Source organism: Chaetura pelagica, unplaced genomic scaffold (genome assembly GCF_000747805.2).
Source record: "Chaetura pelagica isolate M959 unplaced genomic scaffold, ChaPel_1.0 scaffold117, whole genome shotgun sequence".
Lineage (NCBI taxonomy): Eukaryota > Metazoa > Chordata > Aves > Apodiformes > Apodidae > Chaetura > Chaetura pelagica.
This window is the reverse complement of record NW_009954185.1, coordinates 3,769,507-3,789,606: the sequence shown is the minus strand read 5'-3', so window position 1 is coordinate 3,789,606 and position 20,100 is coordinate 3,769,507. Positions and strand designations below refer to the sequence as shown.

Here is a 20,100-nt window from a genome sequence, read left to right as displayed (position 1 = left end):
GAAAGCAGGTGGCTTAGCACTACTAGAAGTTCTAATTATTGAGTCGAGATGGAAATGACTAAAAGTAGGCAGGCAAATAAAGAGGGATGTTTTTTCATATCTTGGAAGGGGAGGCAGAACAGAGTCTTGCTTATTTCCTTTTAGAACTTACGTTGATCTGGTGGTTTTGTTTTCATTTTTCTCCTTCTAATTTTAATGCCAAGATATTACAACAGAATCATATAATGGTTTGGGGTTGGAAGGCACCTTAAAGATCATCTAGTTCCAAACCCCTGCATGGGCAGAGACACCTCCCACTAGACCAGGTTGCTCAGAGCCCCATCCAACCTGGCCTTGAACACTTCCACAGAGGAGGGAGCCCCAACTTCTCTGGGCAACCTATTCCAATGTCTCACCATCCTCACGGTCTAGAGTGTCTTCCTAATGTCTAGCCTAAATCTAGCCTATTTCTGCTTAAAACAGTCACCACCTGTCCTATCACTACATGCCCTTGTAAGAAGTCCCCCCCAGCTTTCCTGTAAACCTCTTTAGTTACTGAAAGGCTGCTATAAAGTCTCCCTGGAGTCTTCTAATCTCCACTGTCCATGTTACTGACAAAGATGTTAAACAGTGCCAGTCCCAGTACTGACCCTTGAGGAACTCCACTTATCACTGGTCTCCATTTGGAGATTGAGCTGTTGACCACAATTATTTGAGTGTGACCCTCCGGCCAATTCCTTATCCACTGAGTGGTCCATCCATGAAATACATATCTTTCCAATTTAAAGACCAGCATGTCATGTAGGACAGTGTCGAACACTTCGCACAGGTCCAGGTAGATGATACCAGTTGCTCTTCCCTTGTCCACTGATGGTGTGACCCCATCTTAAAAGGTCACTAATTAGTATTAGTCTTCAGTACATTTTCTATTAAAACAAACAAATTTACATTGATGCCAGGGGAAGAGGGGAGAGCTCAATAGAGCATGCAGAGCAGAACTAATTGTCCTTTTTGTGGCTAGGAAGGACAGGCATAATAAATAAAGATCACAGAGACAAGTATACGTTGGTCAGAACTATAGGTCTTCATAGTCCTGTCTCCCACAGTGTCAGTACCAAATGCTCGTGGAGAAGACTGAAAAGCTGTATGGCAGACAAGCTAGCTTGTCCTCAGAATGTCTCTTCTCTGTTCTTTGCTTGCTGGGTGTATGCTGCTTACAGCCTTCAGTATTTGATGAGAAATAGCTAGCTGCTGCATTGTTGACATTCACATCTCCAGTTTTCTTGATTGGAATAAAGTTTGTAGGCTTGTAGCTTTTGTTGGAATCCAGTTTTGGAATCAAGTTGTTGGAATCAAGTTAGCATTTATTTAAGCAAGACAGTTAAATATCAATTGGAAGGAATCTGATTTTTTGTGAACATGGGACAAAAATATTTCCTTTTTTCGTCTTTTTCAACACTGTAATAGGATCATTGGACAGACTCAGAAACAGACCTTGGCATCAATTCAAAAAGGCAACATGAAAGAAGCTGAGAAGCCACGTGCAGAGGACAAATTTTGCTGCATTTCCAAGCTGAAGGTAAAGGAATATTTTAGTTTTTTTTTTTTTTTTAATGACTGCACAACTGTAGTTGGTGGCACTTGCAGCAGTTTGGTAGGTGTTACAATCTAGGCTAATTGAATGATCCGTTTGGTTTCTTTCCTTACTCTTAATGCATTAACCAAGGTCAAGCAAGTTTGTAAGAAATCGTGCTTTTTATGTCCCTGAACTTTACACTCTGTGATATATTGGAGGTATGGTTGATTGCTGCTTTGAAACTCCACCTCTTGTAAACCCCCAAGTCTGGCATGTTTGCCGTTCCTTCTTAAACCTGTGAAATGAGCCCTTACCGGCTGTGACATGGCAATAAAAACCAGCTATTGATGTACCTTGGACTAGTCAAGAAGCTCTATAAAAGGTTGTGAAATACCTTGTTTTGAATAGTAATTCCAAGCTCAAATACATTAGTTATGCTTTTTATAATTTGAAGCAGATGTGTTTAAAAATACTATTGATTTTATTTCATAAATACACTTTATCAAGAACCCTCAAGTTAAAAGGATTTGAATACTACCACATTGATTAATGTTTATTTTTGACTGTCAATTACTACTAGACTGGACAAGCTATATGCTATTGCTGTTTGAAATGACTTGTTCTGGGCTCATGACTGCTACTGAGGTGGGAGAGCAGATACTCGATCAAGTGATAAAATAAAACTGTTTTAGTTCTGCAAGTAATTGACCGTTCAGATGAACAAAACGCGCAATGGTCTTTGCACCATGTTCTGGCTGCAGACGTTATACAGTCCTGCAGATGGCAATCTTGGAGCAGGGACACGGTGGGAGAGGCCTGCAGCTGTCTTGGCTGGGGAAACGGGGCTGAAGTTTCTGAAGGCAGGTTTGGGCAATAGGAACGGGTGAACAACAAAATATTTCTTCATTTTTTTTGTTCAGTGGACCATGACCTTGTGGACAAGGATAGATTATAGGATTTGAACTTGGTTTTGCCCATATGTCAGTGGATTGGGGTTGTTCACTTGTTTTATCTGGAAGCAAATCTTTGGCGGGGAAAATAACCAGGGAATATTGCTAAATATATAGCTTCAAATTATTTATGCATTCTCCTCTTTCCTTCATAGGTATTTCTGCTGGCGTTATCACTTGCATTTGTGGGTAAAACAATGGATGCTGCTTACATGAACAGCATGTACACACAGATAGAGAAACAATTTAATATTCCAGCCTCTTTAGTGGGGATCATTAATGGAAGCTTTGAAATTGGTAATCACTAATTTTAATATTTCTTATTATGTGAAAATATTGTATGTTGGCCGAGCATGTATTACTGAGTCTTACGTCCACAGCAATCTGTCAATTGCTGTATGTGACAATACTGACCAAATCTATCCTGCTGCTTCAGCTAGTACTTACATGTTTACTCTCTGGGAAACTAATGGGACAACATAAATGAGGAAGTTTAGGATTAAAAACTGGTTCAGCTAATTTCTGCTCTAATAGAATCATAGAATCATAGACTGTGTTGGGTTGGAAGAGACCTATAAAGGTCGCTAGTTCAGAGGTCTATCATAAGGTGTGACAGAACAACTAACACAACAGAACTCCTTTATGATCTTTGTATTGAATCAACTAAAAAAACAGAAATATTTCATAAACTTAGTTTGAATTTAAGGTTATATTTACTGTTTTGCAGTTCTTTTAATCAGTGACATCAAAGTTGGTTGGAGTGGATTGTGAATTTACTGAAACTCGGTGATATTTCAAGATTTCATACCTGTACAACTATAGAGAATGTTTTAATTTCTACTGTTAGTGGCCCTGGTCTTGCCTCTCAGTGAACTTTATTGCCCAGGCTTAAGTCTTGTCATTGCTACAAAAGCCAAGCAAAAGGCTTGATAGCTTCAAGCACCTCTAAATATTTATCCTCAGAGGATGTGTTATATGCCCTTAAAGTCACAGTGTGGATTGTTTTATCTCTGGCTCAGCTGAGGGAATGGTCTGCACAGGCTTATATACACTAGTGGGGAGGGGAGACAAGGCTCTTTTCTTCTTTTCCTGGGCTCCTATATCTGCATGAGCAAGAAGAAGAAGCTTGGCAGCACTGTGCTGCTGCCTGCAAAGTAATCTGATGGGGCAGCTCAAAGTTACAGTACAGAAGGAATACCCAGAATATATTCATGCTTTTGATAAGGAGGAGACTTTAAGAAATATGAAATAGCCAAGACTGATGAAATAGTATGTAAAAGGCCTATTTTGGTACATAAATTATCCTATCATATGCACTTTTCTATGACAAATTGTGGCATTCTTATCTACAAGGATGTAAAATAACGGTGAATGATCATATCCATATTTGAAATGATTAAGGGTCAGTGTATGTGGCAGACATAGGGAACTTATTACGACCTTGTAAGTGTACATCTTTGTCATTCAAGCCACTGACTCAATACAGTCTGTCTAGAAATCACACATGAAAAGATGCTTTCTTCTTTCAGAGCATAATGCTCATAACTCAGACACATGGTTTGACAAAAAGATCACAAAATTAGTAGGTGTACAATTACTAAATTGTTATTTTTATAGGACCTGATTCATAGCATGAAGCTTGATTCTTAGTTGCATAGCAATAAAAAAGAGCATTGAAAATCAGCTGATTCTGAAGTGAAACTTGAGGAGAAGAGAATTAAGATTTTTAGCCCACTTGTATTTTTTAAATTGTACTAGGTACAAAAATAGGTATTTTTATTCCTCTTAAACTAATACAGAAATGAATATTGTTTTAGTGTTCCTTTTTTTTTTTCCCTGTGTTTTTAAACTGTACTAGGTACAAAAATAGGTATTTTTATTCCTCTTAAACTAATACAGAAATGAATATTGTTTTAGTGTTCCTTTTTTTTTTTTCCTCTGTGTGTCATCTTGTGTTTATTCTTTTCAGTACAAAAACACATGAGTATATACTTCTGTATTTTCCCACACTTCTGTATTGCAAAATAGAGTATCCTTTAAGAATAACTTCCTAAAACGGCTACTATTCTGCAGCCTCTGGGCCTGGTTTCTATGTAAAGGAATGGGAAATTTCTCCTTTACATAGGTACAGTCAAAAATCTCTTTCAATGTGTTCTCTTCTCCATTCTGCCTTCTAGTCTCATGTTCTTTCCACATGGTATAACTGAGAAAAAGGTCACAGGAGGGCGTTACTGCATCATTTAAGCAGTTCTCTGTTTAATTACAGTTTTTACCAGACAAGAAGTAACAGATATTGAGCTAACAAGGTATACTCAAATTTCTGTTGCACTTTAAAAGGGAAAAGGTTGCCTTGGTTTATAAATAAGGACCTGGTTGTTTTTACAGGCAACCTGCTGCTGATAGCATTTGTGAGTTACTTTGGAGCAAAACTGCACAGACCCAGAATAATTGCTTTGGGCTGCGTAATTCATTCATTTGGATGTCTTTTGATATCAATTCCACATTTCCTATTTGGAAGGTGAGTATTTGGCTTAGATCACAGCAGTTTCTGTGACCCTTGCTTGCCCTAATCCCTAATCCATAATTTCTCCTAGTATAATGATATTGCTTATTGAGCGACATTGCTGAGCATGGGTCCAATATGATAATTGTAGAGTGGATTGTTTTGTTTTGCTTCTGAAATGTCTTTGAAAGTCAGTCATCCCTTCCTGAAGAGAGTCATCCCTCTGCTGCCACCTCCCCTTGCCTTTGCCATGTCTTGACCCTTGTACTACCTCTTGTGTGGAGTCTCTGAAGAAACAGTGGCCTGTGATACTGCCACATTACACTATAGCTCCTATCTGCTTTGGTGGGCAATACAGGATGATTTGTAAACATGTCTTTGGTCTGGAGCCTGGATGACATATCATACCTGATTGCTGTGTTGGCAAGGCCTTTACAGATCATCATGATTCTTTAACCGCTTTTTTCACTATTTTTCTTGGCTTAACTAAATAACCATTTAGGCTTTTCTGTGTTTTAATCACTGAGATATCTTTTAAGATTATCTAATCTTGTTATGTCCAGTGTGCTATGGCTCTGACAGCCTTGGTGGCACCCTCTGCTTAGATTGTAAATTGGCTTAGAATATAAAATGAAAAGGGATTTCATTAGAGTGTTTCATCAACCATCCTGAAGCATCTGTTACAAGGTTATGTTAGAGGTTAGATAAGAGTCTTGATAAAACTCTGGGTTGATTCCCTCCTACACTTTGTTTGTTCCTAGCCTGATTTGTTATTGAGGCTCAGTGAAGTTTTGACACAGGTTTCCTTCATCCTATAGCTACATGCTTTTCTTACAGATAGCTTCATTACTGAAGTACAGATTTATGAGGCACTTTTGATATATTTTTTCTTAACCTATATATGCCTTCCTTTGATTCTAACAGGCATCATATTGAAAGCAGTATTTCATCATTGGAAAATGTTTCAGTTATGCCTCTATGCCTTGTTAATCAAAGCTTATTCTCTTTACCTACCGAGGAACCATCAACAGGTATGACTCTTCCTATGTCTACTAATGTTATTTTTTTTCCTCAGTTTTTATAGTGTTTAGGTAAATAGGATTTTATTCTTTTAAGCAATTATTTCAGTGTCCTGCTATTGATCAGGCATGAGAGCCAGAAGTTAGGAAATTTCCTAGCTTTCCTGTTTCTTTAGTCTGTGCCTTCAGAACCATAGCTCTTTTTCGTGCAGTTTTCACAGCATCTGAACAGCTTGGTTTACGTTCCTGTCAGTCCACTTTGGGAAAATGTAGCACCAGGTTGTTCTCACAAATGTTCCTGCTTTGACTTGAAATACTCTCATACTGTAAGAAACTGGGAAATATGGTCAATGGATAAAACAAATCAGGATGCTTTTTTGTTGTACCACAGAAGAAACAGAAGAATGAGAAATAGAAGCAGGGACAAAAAAGTAGATCCTGTTTCCTTTTAGAGAAAACAGAACATAGTTTAAACTAGGCTGAAACTTCTCTGGGTGACTGGAACATGTATGTTCACTAGAAAATGCATATGTGTCTACTATGAAGTTAAAAGGCTCAGAGGCAACTAATAAATGTTCATACACAAAATCCTCATCATGAGGATTGGATTAATCTCCTTATTCTTCAGCTAACTCAAAAGAAAGCATTTAATCTGAACCATCTCTTTAGACTCCCTTGCTAGTTGGTCAAAGAAGACTACAGAGTCCTTGCAGAGTGTGTCCCTTGCTATAAGGACATTCATGCCCTTTACAGTGGGTCTACTAACCATTGGAAACTTAGATGATTGGTGGATAGAAATAGTTAGGTGAGATGAATCCCACAGTTAATTGCTATGTTTTGTGATGGTGTTCTATCAATGTGTGCCAAGGCAGAATGGTGCTGCTGTAATATTGTATATACACAGTGACATGAAAACATAGTCTTGTGGTGTAGTTTTCCATGTCTCTATTCAGTAACAGATGTGGCTTCCAAGCTTTCCAAGACTATAAATATATGTCGCTTAAGGCATGAATTTTCCCATGTTGACAATGAAAAGTTGTTAGTAGCACTTGGTATTAATCTTTCATTCAAAGATTTCAGATACCATTTTTCTTCATTTTATAAATGCATAAATAAAGGTAGAGATAGGTAAAGCATTTTCTTCCAAATTGTACAACCATTCAATGGACATGCTAGAACTCCTAAGTCCTCAAGCCTATGACTATACTTGGGTAAAGGTGATTGTTTCTTTCTTAGTTTGTGGACAAGCAAAACTGGGATGTACATACCTATGAGTCCATCTCCTGGGTGATGCAAAAACTGGTTTGAATTTGACCACACCTGGGTGTAGATTGCTTCACCCATGTTTGCTGACAGCAACCTGACACTGATACAGGAGACCCAGGCTTGATCTCTGAACAGTAATGCTTTCAATTTAGAAAGTAATCAGTTGCTGCTAACAAAGCTGGTTTTTATTTGTTAACAAAGTAGCACAGAGTAGTTTCAGCATGACAAAGCAAGCCATAGAAAACAGTGAAATCTGAAGCAGATTGCATGGGATGAAGAAATCCAAGGTCAGGGAGGGAAGGAAAGTACTAAAATTCATAATAGTTCAGCTGTCCAGATGAGGGACAAACAGGATTGGTCTGCAGCACAATATTCTGTTGTGTTATGTAGGAGGACAAATGTGAATAAATGAGAGCTAGATCCCCAGTCAGATTCAGCAGACTGGCCAGATACACTGTTACGGATCTTGATCTTGATTGAGAGTTGTATTAAGGTCACAGTGAGTGCAAAATTTCCTGAGAGCGATGTCCAGATGGGCAGTCTGTGGGCTATGTTCCTGTGGGTGCCCCCTTAAGGAAACACTGCCCTTCTGAGTAGCAGAGGTATGGGAGAGGTAGAAAACCTTTCTGTAGGATTTGGCAACATGCTCCAGTTATGGTGGAATTTATATATTATTTGCCAAATCAGAATTTGCATTGTCCTCAGGATGTCCCAGATCTGAAATGGAATACTCAAATAGATAGCATCAGGACAGATAAATTTCTGGGTAGGGAGGTCATTGATGTGCAAGACAAAAATCTGTAGTGCTAGAACAAAACTTTGAGGTGAACACTGAAGCTGGGGTTGCCAGGTAATAAGGACTGTTATACAGAGTGCCAGTGGTTTAAACACAGACAAAGTTCATCTCCCTGTGCTTTTCTAGGTGCTTATGAACATCAGTAAATCAGAGGCTAGCAGTCTGAATCAAGGAAAAAAATCTGGAAAGCTCAGAAATTTCATTCTATGCAAAGGTAGAACACCAGCACATCTTCTGCACTGGCATGGCTTTCTTGGAAGCTAATGGTGGCACATCACTGTGAAATCAGGAAGTGCTCTGCTTTATTTCAGAAATATTCTTATAATCAAATGGCAACATGTGGTCTTTATGTAAGCTACCTAAATCATTGCAAAAGACTCCTGAATTTCAAAGAGATGGCCGGATTGTTCTTATTAGCCCACTCTTTCAGACTGTCCAGGCCTTTCTTTAAGACAGGTTTCCCCCATCATGATTCCTCCACCTCAGCACCCAGATTGGTGTCATCAGCAGACTTGGTGAGAATGCTTTCAATCCCATCATCCAGATCATTGAGTAGCGTGGGGACCTGTATTAGCCCATGGGTGACCCCACCTGTGATAGGCTGCCAGCCTGAGTAAAAGCCATTGATCTTCACCATCTGAGTGTGGCCTATGGGTCCATTTGCCACTCATCTCTCAGACTGTCTCTCCAGTCTTTATCTTGCCAATTTGTCTAGGAGGAGACTGTGGGAAACATTGGAAAATGCTTTGCTCAAGTCCAGGTAGACAACACCCACTGATATCCCTATGTCAACAGAATGTGTTACTTTGTTGTAGAAGGTGATCGATCAGGTTAGTCAGGCATGATTTTTCATCCCTTCATCACTGATGTTCAGGCACTGTCTTCTCTCCACTGACATGGAAATGACAGGTTTGCTGAGGGAAAAGAATAAAATGAAGGGCCTGGGTTGTGTTGTGGTTGGACAAGGTATGGCATGGAGAGGGGTGGGATTTAAACTCTACTCCAGCAAGTGAAACAGCTTCTTTCAGTTCTGGAGCCTTTCAAGTATCGTGGCTACTTATTTCCCTGTTTTACAGGACAGACCTACTACCCATCAATGTTTAAGATTTTTAGTCAATTCTTTGTCTAAGTCTCTAGAATTGAATTAATAGTTGGAATTCAATCATTAATTCTGGCTTTTGATTTTATTCACAGAATGTGAAAAAGAGCCTGGGTCCTTGCTGTGGGTATTTGTGATGGTTGGAAACATAGTACGAGGAATGGGTGAAACTCCCATCATGCCTTTAGGCATTTCATATTTGGAGGACTTTGCCAAAGCAGAGAATTCACCTTTCTACCTGGGTAAATCTACCCTATTATGATAACTTTGTCCCCAGGTAAACACTCACATAAATGAAAACACAAGAAAAGGTTATTATGGATCCCTTCAGTCAATAAGGGAGGAGAGAAGAAAGACATTACAGCATTATTAAAATGATAGTACTATAAAACTTGTATTTTAACTAGAGTTGAACTTGTTAAAATGAGGCCATTTTTAGGCACAAATGTCTATTCAGTAAAGCTGTCCTAAACATAAATAGCAATTCCAAGAAAACAGTTTATCTGGGTTCTATTTTAGTTTGTTTTCTCCTTTTCATACTTTAGGATGTCTACATACAGCAACTGTAATTGGCCCCTTCCTTGGTTTCTTGTTGGCATCATTCTGTACAGAACTGTTTGTTGATCTGGGATCAGTAGATGCAGGTAATGCATGAATATTTAAAGTCTTACATACAAATCAGTAGGTGTATTTATATAAATACACCAATGATGATGTATTTATCAACACTAAAAGATGTTTCTTTGCCAATATATACGGTGTCCTAATTTTATCTGAATTTGCTGAGGTTTCTTGTAGAATGGTAAATCTGTAGGTAATATTCAGTTCTGTAAAAGGCCTGAATTCACACATACACAAATGAATCTGCACATAAATTATTTGATGAACAGTTGTGTCATCTGGTTTAACATAGGAAAGGGCTAGGATTGATTTCATATAAAACACTGATATTTGCCAGAAAATTAGCAACATCAGAAGAGAAAACTGGAGACTTCTCTCTTTCACCAGGCTCATTTTAAGAATCTTTAAAATGCTTTTAATATTTCACATGTCAGAGATTACTAGGAAAACACAATGACATGAACAAATGCTTCTGAACTAATATTAGATGTGTGAGTTTTGTTTTTTGTTGTTGGTTTTTTTTTTTTGTCTTTTTATAGAAGATGTAATTATAACAACTACGGATGCCCGCTGGGTCGGAGCGTGGTGGCTGGGCGTTTTGATTTGTGCATCAGTGAATCTTCTCTCAGGAATACCTTTTTGGTTTTTGCCTAAGTCACTTGTAAAGGAAGGAGAAACTGATGAACCTGAGGAGATGAATGAAAAAAGCGTAATACAATTGGAAGAAAATGATAAAAATGAAGCCAAACAGACCATGTATGAAATTGCTAAAGGCAGGTTATATTATATTTAATTTCTTTGTTAAATTAGTCCTTAAGTTGTGAACTGTGTCTGTGTATTTTGGCAAGTAAAGATGAGTCCAAGGTGTGAAATGCATACTCTGTTTTTCATGTCTCTGTAGTACAAAGGATTTGCACAGGGATTTAGAATGGCTTCTTGCAGAGGAGGAAATCCAATTTCATATGTCCAGGATCTTTATTCACTCCTTTCCCTCTCCTGTATTTCAGGTGTATGTAGATCTGGAGCTTTTCTTTCTTGTAGAGGATAAATACACTGAAATCTGGTTAAGAATATTACACTTCAGTGAGCTGTAGACAGGTTGAAGATACTGTTTGCTTGTACCCCATTCACTGTGCAGAAAAACAGAAAACCAGCACAGGTCTTGTGCATCTCTTGACTCCAACTTTAAAGCCATAAAAGGGAATTGACGGGTGCTTAAGTGTCTCATAAACATTTAATGGCTCTTGAACAAGGACCTAGTTGACTTACATTTATTCATGTTACTGTTGGCAACATTCACATCTGAGGTCTTTCAGACCTATGTATCAGTAGGAAGCTATTTATTTTTTTCCTTCAATTTTTTGGTGCTAGTTGGAAGTGTATGTGAATAATATATATCAAAGGCTATGATCTTCAGAGTAGTTTTGTGGTGCTGTATACTGAGCTCAGGGCCCCTTGACAGGATCCTAATTTTCAGAACTTAAGTGCCAGTTACCTCTTCATGGTCCCAAAATATCCTGAATTAAGAATCTTTTCATTTCACAGAATGGTTGAGGTTGGAAGAGAGCTCTAGATGTCACCTGGTCCAAAACCCTGCTCAAGCAGGGCCATTTGGAACCTGTTGATCAGGATGAGTTCACACAGCTTTTTAATATCCCCAAAGATTTAAAGTTGAAAATTTAAGTATTTAATAGTTAAAACTAATGTCTTCCTCAAAAAGCTCTGATTATAAACTGCATGGCATATATAAATAATACAGCCTATTTACAGTGTTTTGGGTATTTGACTTTTTTTGCAAGACTTGCATGCAGATTCTCTTCTAGTAATATTCTTGCCTGCCTCAGAAAGATCCATTTCCTTCAATGAAGCATGGTCATTGTTTTACAGGTGCTTATGTTTTTTCTGCAGTTTCTTAACAATAGCTCAGCACATTATTTAATAGACAATATCAGGCAAAGAGGAATTGTGGGGTACTTTTATGGTTCAGATCTTGACTTAGTAGACATTATGCCTGTGTAATTAGTTCCTTAGTCTGATCCAGACTTTGAGAGTATGGTGGGAATAACTGTGGTCACCTCTCTCTTCAGGCTTCTTCTGTCCCATCACAGTAGCAATAACCAGAATCAGCGGTCAGATCTCTGGGGGCAGGTTGCCACAGGTTTCTAGTGCATTTGCACCCTGGCTCCTATGTACTCCCTTTGAACACCAGATGCAGAAGGCTTTTGGTGAATGCTCCGAAAGCATGGGATGAGAGAAAAAGGAGTAGGAATGGTGGGGGAGTAGTTGCTGCTGCAAATTGCTGCAGTTGTTGCTGCAGAGAGACCTGGACAGACTGGATCGATGGGCCAAGGCCACTTGTATTGAGGTTTAACAAGGCCAAGTGTTAGGTCCTGCACTTTGGTCATAACAACCCCATGCAAAGCTACAGGCTTGTGGATGAGTGGTTGGAAAGCTCCATAGTAGAGTAGGACTTGGGAGTGTTGCTTGACAGCTCACTTAACATGAGTCAACAGTGTGCCCAGGTGGCCAAGAAGGCCAAGAGCATCCTGGCTTGTATCAGGAATAGTGTGGCCAGCTGGAGTAGAGAGATCTTGCCCTTGTACTTGGCATTGGTGAGGCATCTCGAGCACTGTGTGCAGTTCTGGGATCCTCGCTATAAGAAGGTTGTTGAGTAGCTGGACCTTGTCTAGAGGAGCTACCAAGGGGGTGAAAGGTCTGGAAAATAAGCCCTATGAGGAAAGGCTGAGGGAACTGAGATTGTTTAGGGTGAAGAAGAGGAGGCTGAGGGGAGACCTCATTGCTGTCTACAGCTACCTGAAAGGAGGTTGTAGGGAGGTGGGAGTTGGCCTCTTCTCTCAAGTGAGTAATGACAGGATGAGAGGAAATGGCCTGAAGCTGTGCCAGGGGAGGTTTAGACTGGGATCTTAGAAAGAACTTCTTTGCCAAAAGAGTGGTTGGACACTGGAACAGGCTGCCCGGGGAGGGGATGGAGGCACCATCCCAGCAAGTGTTTAAAAGATGATTCTATGATTCTATGATTTCTATGAAATCTGTATGTGAAGATGTCAGTCACTATACAGCTAAAAAAATTCAGGAAACTTTAAGGGTAAGATTACTACTGTAATTTTTTATAAGCAGCAACATGCATTAGTGTGCACACATGTGTACCTTTGCATAAAATAGACATGTAGGGGCAGGCTGCTCTAAGCACTTAATCTTTGGCCTGTTGTGTCTGGCAAAGCACAAGAACTAGCCTGATCCAGTTAAGGACCATTTCTGTTTCCTTCTCCCCACTTCAGCCTCACTAAACAATGAGTGATTAATTTCATAAAGCATCACACTAACTCGTTACATTATTTCATTCCAGATTTTATCCCGTTCCTCAAGGCTCTGTTTCACAACCCAGTTTATATGTTATTTATATTCATAACTGTGTTACAGTTCAGTGCCTTCGATGGCATGATATCCTTCATGCCCAAATATTTGGAACAGCAGTTTGGAAAATCTGCATCGGATGCCATCTTTTTAATTGGTATGTTTGCATTTTGCTTTGCTGTGTTCTACCAAGTAGTGATGTGTCTATGCAATTTATCTCTATTTATATATAGGTATATTTAAATAGTCATGTGTACATGTATACATATGCATACTAAGGTCAAATGCTTCTACAATGAGAGATTCCACACTACAGAGCATTTCTAAATAATCATGCATTTTCTGCTAAGCATCTCCTGATTTTCTGTGCAGTATTTAATAACCTACTTCCTATCTTTTCAATTGGCCCAGAAAGTTCAGCTGATGTCAAACTTGCTCTGATCTCAAAGACGATATGCTAATTTACACCAAGAGGGCATGTGTTCAATAATCTTGAATACATTATCTTGAATTCAAAGTATGCTATAAAGCAGAGGGTGGATTTCATGTTCATGAAAATGACATTGCAAGACCTCTTACGTCATAGATGGGTTCAACCCATGCACAGCTAATATTGCCAGTGATCTTCAAAACTTTCCATCATCTCTGCTCCTCAGGTACTGGTCTTGGGCCTTCTGAAAGCCTCAGTTTCTCTTTTATATGCAGAACTCCGTGGAAGGAAAGCACTGACCAAATAGCTGTCTTTTTTTGTCTCTTCTTTATCAGCTTGTCTTCTTTTGTGAGTGAGGACAAGAAGGTGTCATGCTTTTGGGAATGGTAATGGCAAGTAGCTGTAGCACAAAGCAAATATCCTGAAACGGCAGGAGCCTTTCAATTTATCATGTCTTAAATTCTCAGTTCCCTTGTTTAACTGCAGTGACTTAATTAGACTAGAGTTTATCTAATCATTACAGCAGAAACATCTTAAAATGCATGTATCCATACTTCTGTTCTTTAACTCAGTGCTCATCTTTCACAGTAGCTGCAGCACTTTTTTAAAGCCTGCCACACAGAAAGTCCTAGACCTCATGAGTACTACTGTTGCCTTCTGTTACCTGTGTTTTTTAGCTGCATCCAAAGGGATATAACTATCGTACATCTTACCTATGTTGCATTGCCACAGCATTGTTGGGTTGTTTTTCAGGCAGTTACTTCCTAAATGTCTTTGCTTCTTTAAAGTATCAAACAGCAAAAAAGCATGAGAGCACATTCCATAATCTCACATCAAAACTGAATGCCCGTTCCTCCTTTCTGTGCTGATCAGTGTGCACCAAGATGTGCTCTACTAGCTTATCTTCCTGTTGAATTACCCTCTCAGCTAGGTAGGCTGTATTGAAACTGCAAATATTTTTGTCTTACCCTCTAGCCTGCTTTTGAAACAGTTCCCAACTTCTGTTGACTTTGGCAGATGTTTTGGATGTGCAAGGGAACCAGTAGAGGTACACTTCTGATTGTAGTTAAATTATTCAGTCACGGACACCATATGAGTATTTGCCAAACAGTCTTCCCTTATGAGTATCTTTGATGGTCTCCTTCTTTATTTTAACATGGAAGTTTCACTTGTTTAAATAGGTGTTTACAACTTACCAGTTGTATGCGTTGGGTATTTTTTTGGAGGCTTATTCATGAAGAAATTCAAGATAAATATCTATCAGGCTGCGAACATAGCATTTTGGGTATCTTTACTGGAGTATCTTCTCTACTTTGCTGCCTATTGGACTGTCTGTGACACTTCACCAGTTGCTGGCCTAACAGTTTCCTATGAAGGGTATGTTCTTTAAGACACAAGAGGACTTAAATCTTAAGACACCTGAATGATTTTTCTTTTCAAGTATCAGCCAGGGACTCCATAGTTTTGCAAGATTTTAGCTTCATTATCTAAATTCTCAACACTTTTTACATGCATGAGAGAATAGGTCTATCTTCTGTTATCCCTGTTTTAAACAGTAAAACATATTTTAAAATATAATCACATCAAGACTCATGCAATTGCATGTCCATATTAATTCTTCTACTAATATAATTATTATTTCAAGTCACGCAACTGCAGGTAAAAATAATAAGTTTTTGATCAAATTAGGCATATGTGAATGCAATTTCAGAATTACAGAGGGACAAAACTAATTCTTTATCTTAAACTCATTTATTGGAATTTGATTGCTATCAAGATATCAGAGGATATTTTATCTGCAGTTTCTTGATTTGATGCCTGCCATTAATCACTGGGGGGGCTTGTGTCTCTGTAAAATGCACATGTTGGTATATGTAATGCTTACAGACAATCAAGAACATACATGACATAGATGATAAAAATGCTGTAATGTATGCAAAACTATCTATGAAATGATGATATGAACATAATGTAATGTAACATAATATCCTATGGAAGATAGCAAGGCTTGATTCCAGGATAGGAACATGTAGGATCATGTCCTGGATCAACACTCAGTTGAGTTAGAATAGAATCTTAACCATTACAAAGGGTTGCTGTAGGTATTTCATCACGGAAATATTTATTCACCTTCTAAATGTATTTCAGAATAGAGCAAGTTTCATATGCAGAAAATACTCTGCTTGCTGGCTGCAACAGAGATTGTGATTGCCCGCTTAAAATATGGGACCCTGTTTGTGGGAACAATGGAATCACATATGTTTCACCTTGTCTTGCTGGGTGTAAATCCTCAAGAGGAACTGGAAAAAATGTGGTAAAGCATACGTTTTATTGTACTGCAACCATGAAATACAGTAGGTGAAATACCAGTATCAATATGGGGTGGGAAATTTCCATATATTTAATTGGATATTTAAGGTGATAAATAGAGTTGGACAAATTCATTAAGTGGCAACAGAAATTCCAAACTGAATATGAAAATAATTTAAAGTTTAAATTAAAGAATATAATGATGAAGCCTCATTTTCTTCTAATAACTGAAGGAATCTTAAAAGCTCAAAATAGAGTGCAGAATTATTCCCAAGGTATTGCCATTTGGAAACCTGAGTGCACAGGAACATTTCAGCCAAAATTAAATTGTGCAACATGGACTTAATATCTTTTACCCTGTAGATTTGAACAAGTAACCAGGTATTAGAGGACTTTTATTATCTTAATTAGCACTACATTTTCCAATTAAAAAAAAAATTCTAATTAAACTAAAAATAGACAAAAATAATGAGTTCAGCAAAACCCTTAATCATACAGATTTTAGGAAGCCTCTGTAATTACACATATATTATAAAGAAGTATTAGATGATAATAAGGGCTGGACACTGATGCCCTTGCTCACCTTGGCTGACATTTGAAAGCCCTTATTCTGACAGTAGTCTCAGTTATTTCAATAGAAGCAAGTGTTTGAGTAAGAATATTGCAATCCAGCCTCAATCAAGCATCTCCGGTCTCTTCTGGCGTATGAAAGACCACACACTAAGCCTATGAGAAAGAGGGTCCGGTCTATTGACACTGGAAGGACCACATAACCAGGCTGCACTGGGAAATACAAGGGCTCTCCTGATCATGGCCTCCTTGAGGAAGCATAATCCCAGGTGCCTAGTAGGACCTCCTTCTTTCCAACCCCATACACTACACACAGATGTTGTCTAACCTGTGCCTGGCAGACTGGGAGAGAGGCTGCAGTGCAGTGCTGCATGTGTGTAACATTCTTAAGTGCAGGAGAAGGTGACCTAGGTGCCAATGGCCTGAGTTTCATATTCAGTGTGTGAGTTTTGACAAGTCTGTGTGATTGAAATATTCTTTTGACAGGTATTTGAAAACTGCACTTGTATTGCAGCCTCAGGGTTTTCATCTCAAAATGTCTCTGCAACTCTGGGCCAGTGTGATGGAGAAGAAAACTGTGGCAAGATCCTTCATTATTTTTTAATATTGTCTTTGGTCTGCAGCTTCATTTTTTCCTTAGCAGCCATGCCTGGGTACATGGTCTTAATAAGGTACAGTAAAATGTCCTTATCTTAAGAAACCTACTGAACTTTTTATTCTGAGGTCAAACACCCCCAGGAATTAAAAGTGTTTTAGTTTGTGTATGGAGGGAGGAAACATCTTAGGTAATTTCTGTGCTCTGTTAAGGTTTAGTTTCAGCTTTATAACCTGTTGTTGCTTCTGGCTATCAGATCTATCCTGGATTAGTGTAGGACCACTCAGTCGGGGCACTGAGGTACTGAGAAGTGTGTGATACCCATGTGTTTATTGATCACATCAACATGATGTTGATTAAATCACAATTATCTTGCACTTTGCATTAGCCTCAATCTGGGTAGATGATAGCAGGACAATAGCTTTTCCTTTTGTGATTTGGCAGTCCCAGATAAGGAACTTCAGTAAATGTTACCTAATGAGGATAATGAACTCTTTCAAACAATGCTCTAAGTAGAATGGTTTGGGCCTAACATGATGAAGAGTTTGATTAAAAAGTACAACAGAGGAAAACTGTTTTTAATTGGTGTACAATGTAATTATCATACAGGTCTCTAATTGGTGTTCAATATAATTATCATACAGGTCTCTAAAGCCTGAAGAAAAGTCATTTGGAGTGGGTATCCATGAACTAGCTTCAAGAGTGTTTGGTAAGAAAAGCTCTACCACACTTCAGAAGCATGGTTAGGTGTGATCTAGAGTTAGATAAGGATCATATAAGGGCTATGGTCATGGCACAGGATTCTACCTCTTTGGAGTGCCTTGGATCCAGAAGAATTTGGGCTTTTTTTCACAGACCCAGGCAGCATGGCAAATAAGAACAACCTTCACTTTGCAGTTATTTATACTGGGTAAAAGGCTGACTACATCTGCTGCTCATCTGAAAGCCATTTTACATTCCTTCACTCTTTTTTTTGGTGTTTGTTGAATACAATACTCACTCTCACTGATGAGAGAAAACGTTGAGTTTTGAACAGGAATCACAGTCCATACAGCAGCATGTATATAGTGGTAAACAGGCAACAGGAAAGAAAATCTTTGGCTGAGGGTAGGTGGATAAGGAAGCAGAGACAACATAAATGCAGACAATGTGGTTCAGACTGCAAGAGGACAGGACAGATAGAGTAGGTGAGAAACAATAGGTTTCATAGTATACCTGCTAATCAGAGGAAATATGCTAATCACATAAATGTTTCTAATATTCTTTTTAGCTGGAATTCCATCTCCCATTTATTTTGGAGCTTTGATAGATACCACTTGCTTGAAGTGGGGTACTATGACTTGTGGTGGAGAAGGAGCATGTAGGATGTATGACATTGTCACATACAGGTATAATAATTTCTACTTTATTTTAATTTCTCCGTCTTACTGTATTATTACATACATAGAGATAATGAAAAGAGCCATATCACTGACACTGACACATTCTCTGCTCTCATATTGATTAATCTTCTGTGAGATCTAAAAAGATCTGGGTACAAGCCTTAGAGTGGCTGGGCAACTGTTGCAAAACAATGTATACTGAATAGTTTTGCTATTTTTTCATGAATGCATGTATTTAATGAATCTCATCCTTTATTTCAGGTGGCTCTATCTTGGCCTGCCAGCGGTGTTACGTGGAGTGTCCTATATCCCAAGTGCACTAATTCTCCTTATTTTAAAGAAGAAGCTTAAATCTGAAAGTCAAGTCCCACTAAATGCACCAGTAGAAATGCAGGATAAAGAACAAGAAGCATTGAAATAGCATTTCAAAGCAGGACATATTGTGGAAAAAACTTGCAGTGTAAATTTTGGATATGCTCTTGTGAAAGATTTCATAGTCTAACTAGTGAACACTTGGACAGAGTTTAATAGAATTACACGTGGTTATATCCTAATTATATTACAGAAGTATCAGTTCATAAACAGAAATTAGAGGGAAAAAAAGTGTTTGGCACAAAAGAACGAAAAGCAGAAGTAAGAAAACTTACGTTATGCCACTTACTCAAACTTAGGTTTGAGTTGTCTGAGCACAGGACTATGAAGCAGGAACATGCTTTCAGTTCTGGTTTCATGGAGGATAATGAGAATTTTGCAACTGACTCCAGTGATGCCAGATTTCACCCTGGAATTCTCCTGTGAGTTCTGCCACAGCCTCTCTCATGGACCTGAGTTTTCAATAAATTTATTTAATTATGCTGTTAGTCCTTTTAGGCGGGGACTGTTTGATATTCTGCATAGTGTAGGTCGTCATTTATTGGAACCTGTTTTATTACATGGCCTGGATGCTGTGTTACTAGTAACAAATAAAAAAAGAAAAAAATAGATATTTTTTTTAATTGACTGTTTTCTTGATGTTTTAACATTTGGATAGTTCACGGACAAGGAAATGTTCTCAGGATTTGTTACGTCAGTTGCATTTACTCTAGAGAGGAGTAACCCACACAAGATAGAATGATACTTGTGAGTATTTTCCCTACCTTGTTGCTGTCTGCTAAATCCTATACCTTCTTATGTCTTGTCAAATTATTCTTTGCATGCTACATAACTGTAGTCATCCATATGCTCTTCCTAGTCTTTGATTTTTATTTCTCTCAGATGTGGTGTTACAATGAGTGTAACCCCCTTTGGGGTTCGCTGACAGTGAGCTGTTGCTCTGGGATGTCTTAAATATCTCATGAAAAGACCCTGCTGACAGGGTATATGTCACATAAGGTGTATCTTTAGTTGAGTATAGTGCATCCATGGTTAGCTTCTAGATTGGAAATGCCTCTCATTTGACTCCAGTGCAGAGGACTCGTAGGACTGCAGGTGGCCATGCAGTAACTTCTTGAGTCTTTTTATTACAGCTGTTGGAAGCAATAATCAAAAAAACCTTCCTGATTATTTTTCTCTACTTCATAAGGCATGAAGGCTGCTTCTGAAACTTTACCATAGACCATTGCTCCAGCAGTTGCAAGTGTCTCCTACCCA

At 38.5% G+C, this 20,100-nt stretch overlaps 1 protein-coding gene across 1 annotated transcript; it reads left to right on the top strand.

Moving 5' to 3' along the window:
- Positions 1 to 1,498: 1,498 nt before the first annotated feature.
- On the top strand, positions 1,499 to 18,892 carry LOC104393452 (solute carrier organic anion transporter family member 1A2-like). The gene is made up of 14 exons (XM_010002949.1): positions 1,499 to 1,558; positions 2,661 to 2,802; positions 4,891 to 5,023; positions 5,933 to 6,039; positions 9,284 to 9,430; positions 9,734 to 9,832; positions 10,349 to 10,582; positions 13,177 to 13,341; positions 14,796 to 14,991; positions 15,763 to 15,928; positions 16,981 to 17,165; positions 17,734 to 17,798; positions 18,360 to 18,477; positions 18,733 to 18,892. Exons 1-14 carry the CDS (start codon positions 1,499 to 1,501, stop codon positions 18,890 to 18,892), a joined length of 1,977 nt encoding a protein of 658 aa, XP_010001251.1.
- Positions 18,893 to 20,100: the final 1,208 nt, after the last annotated feature.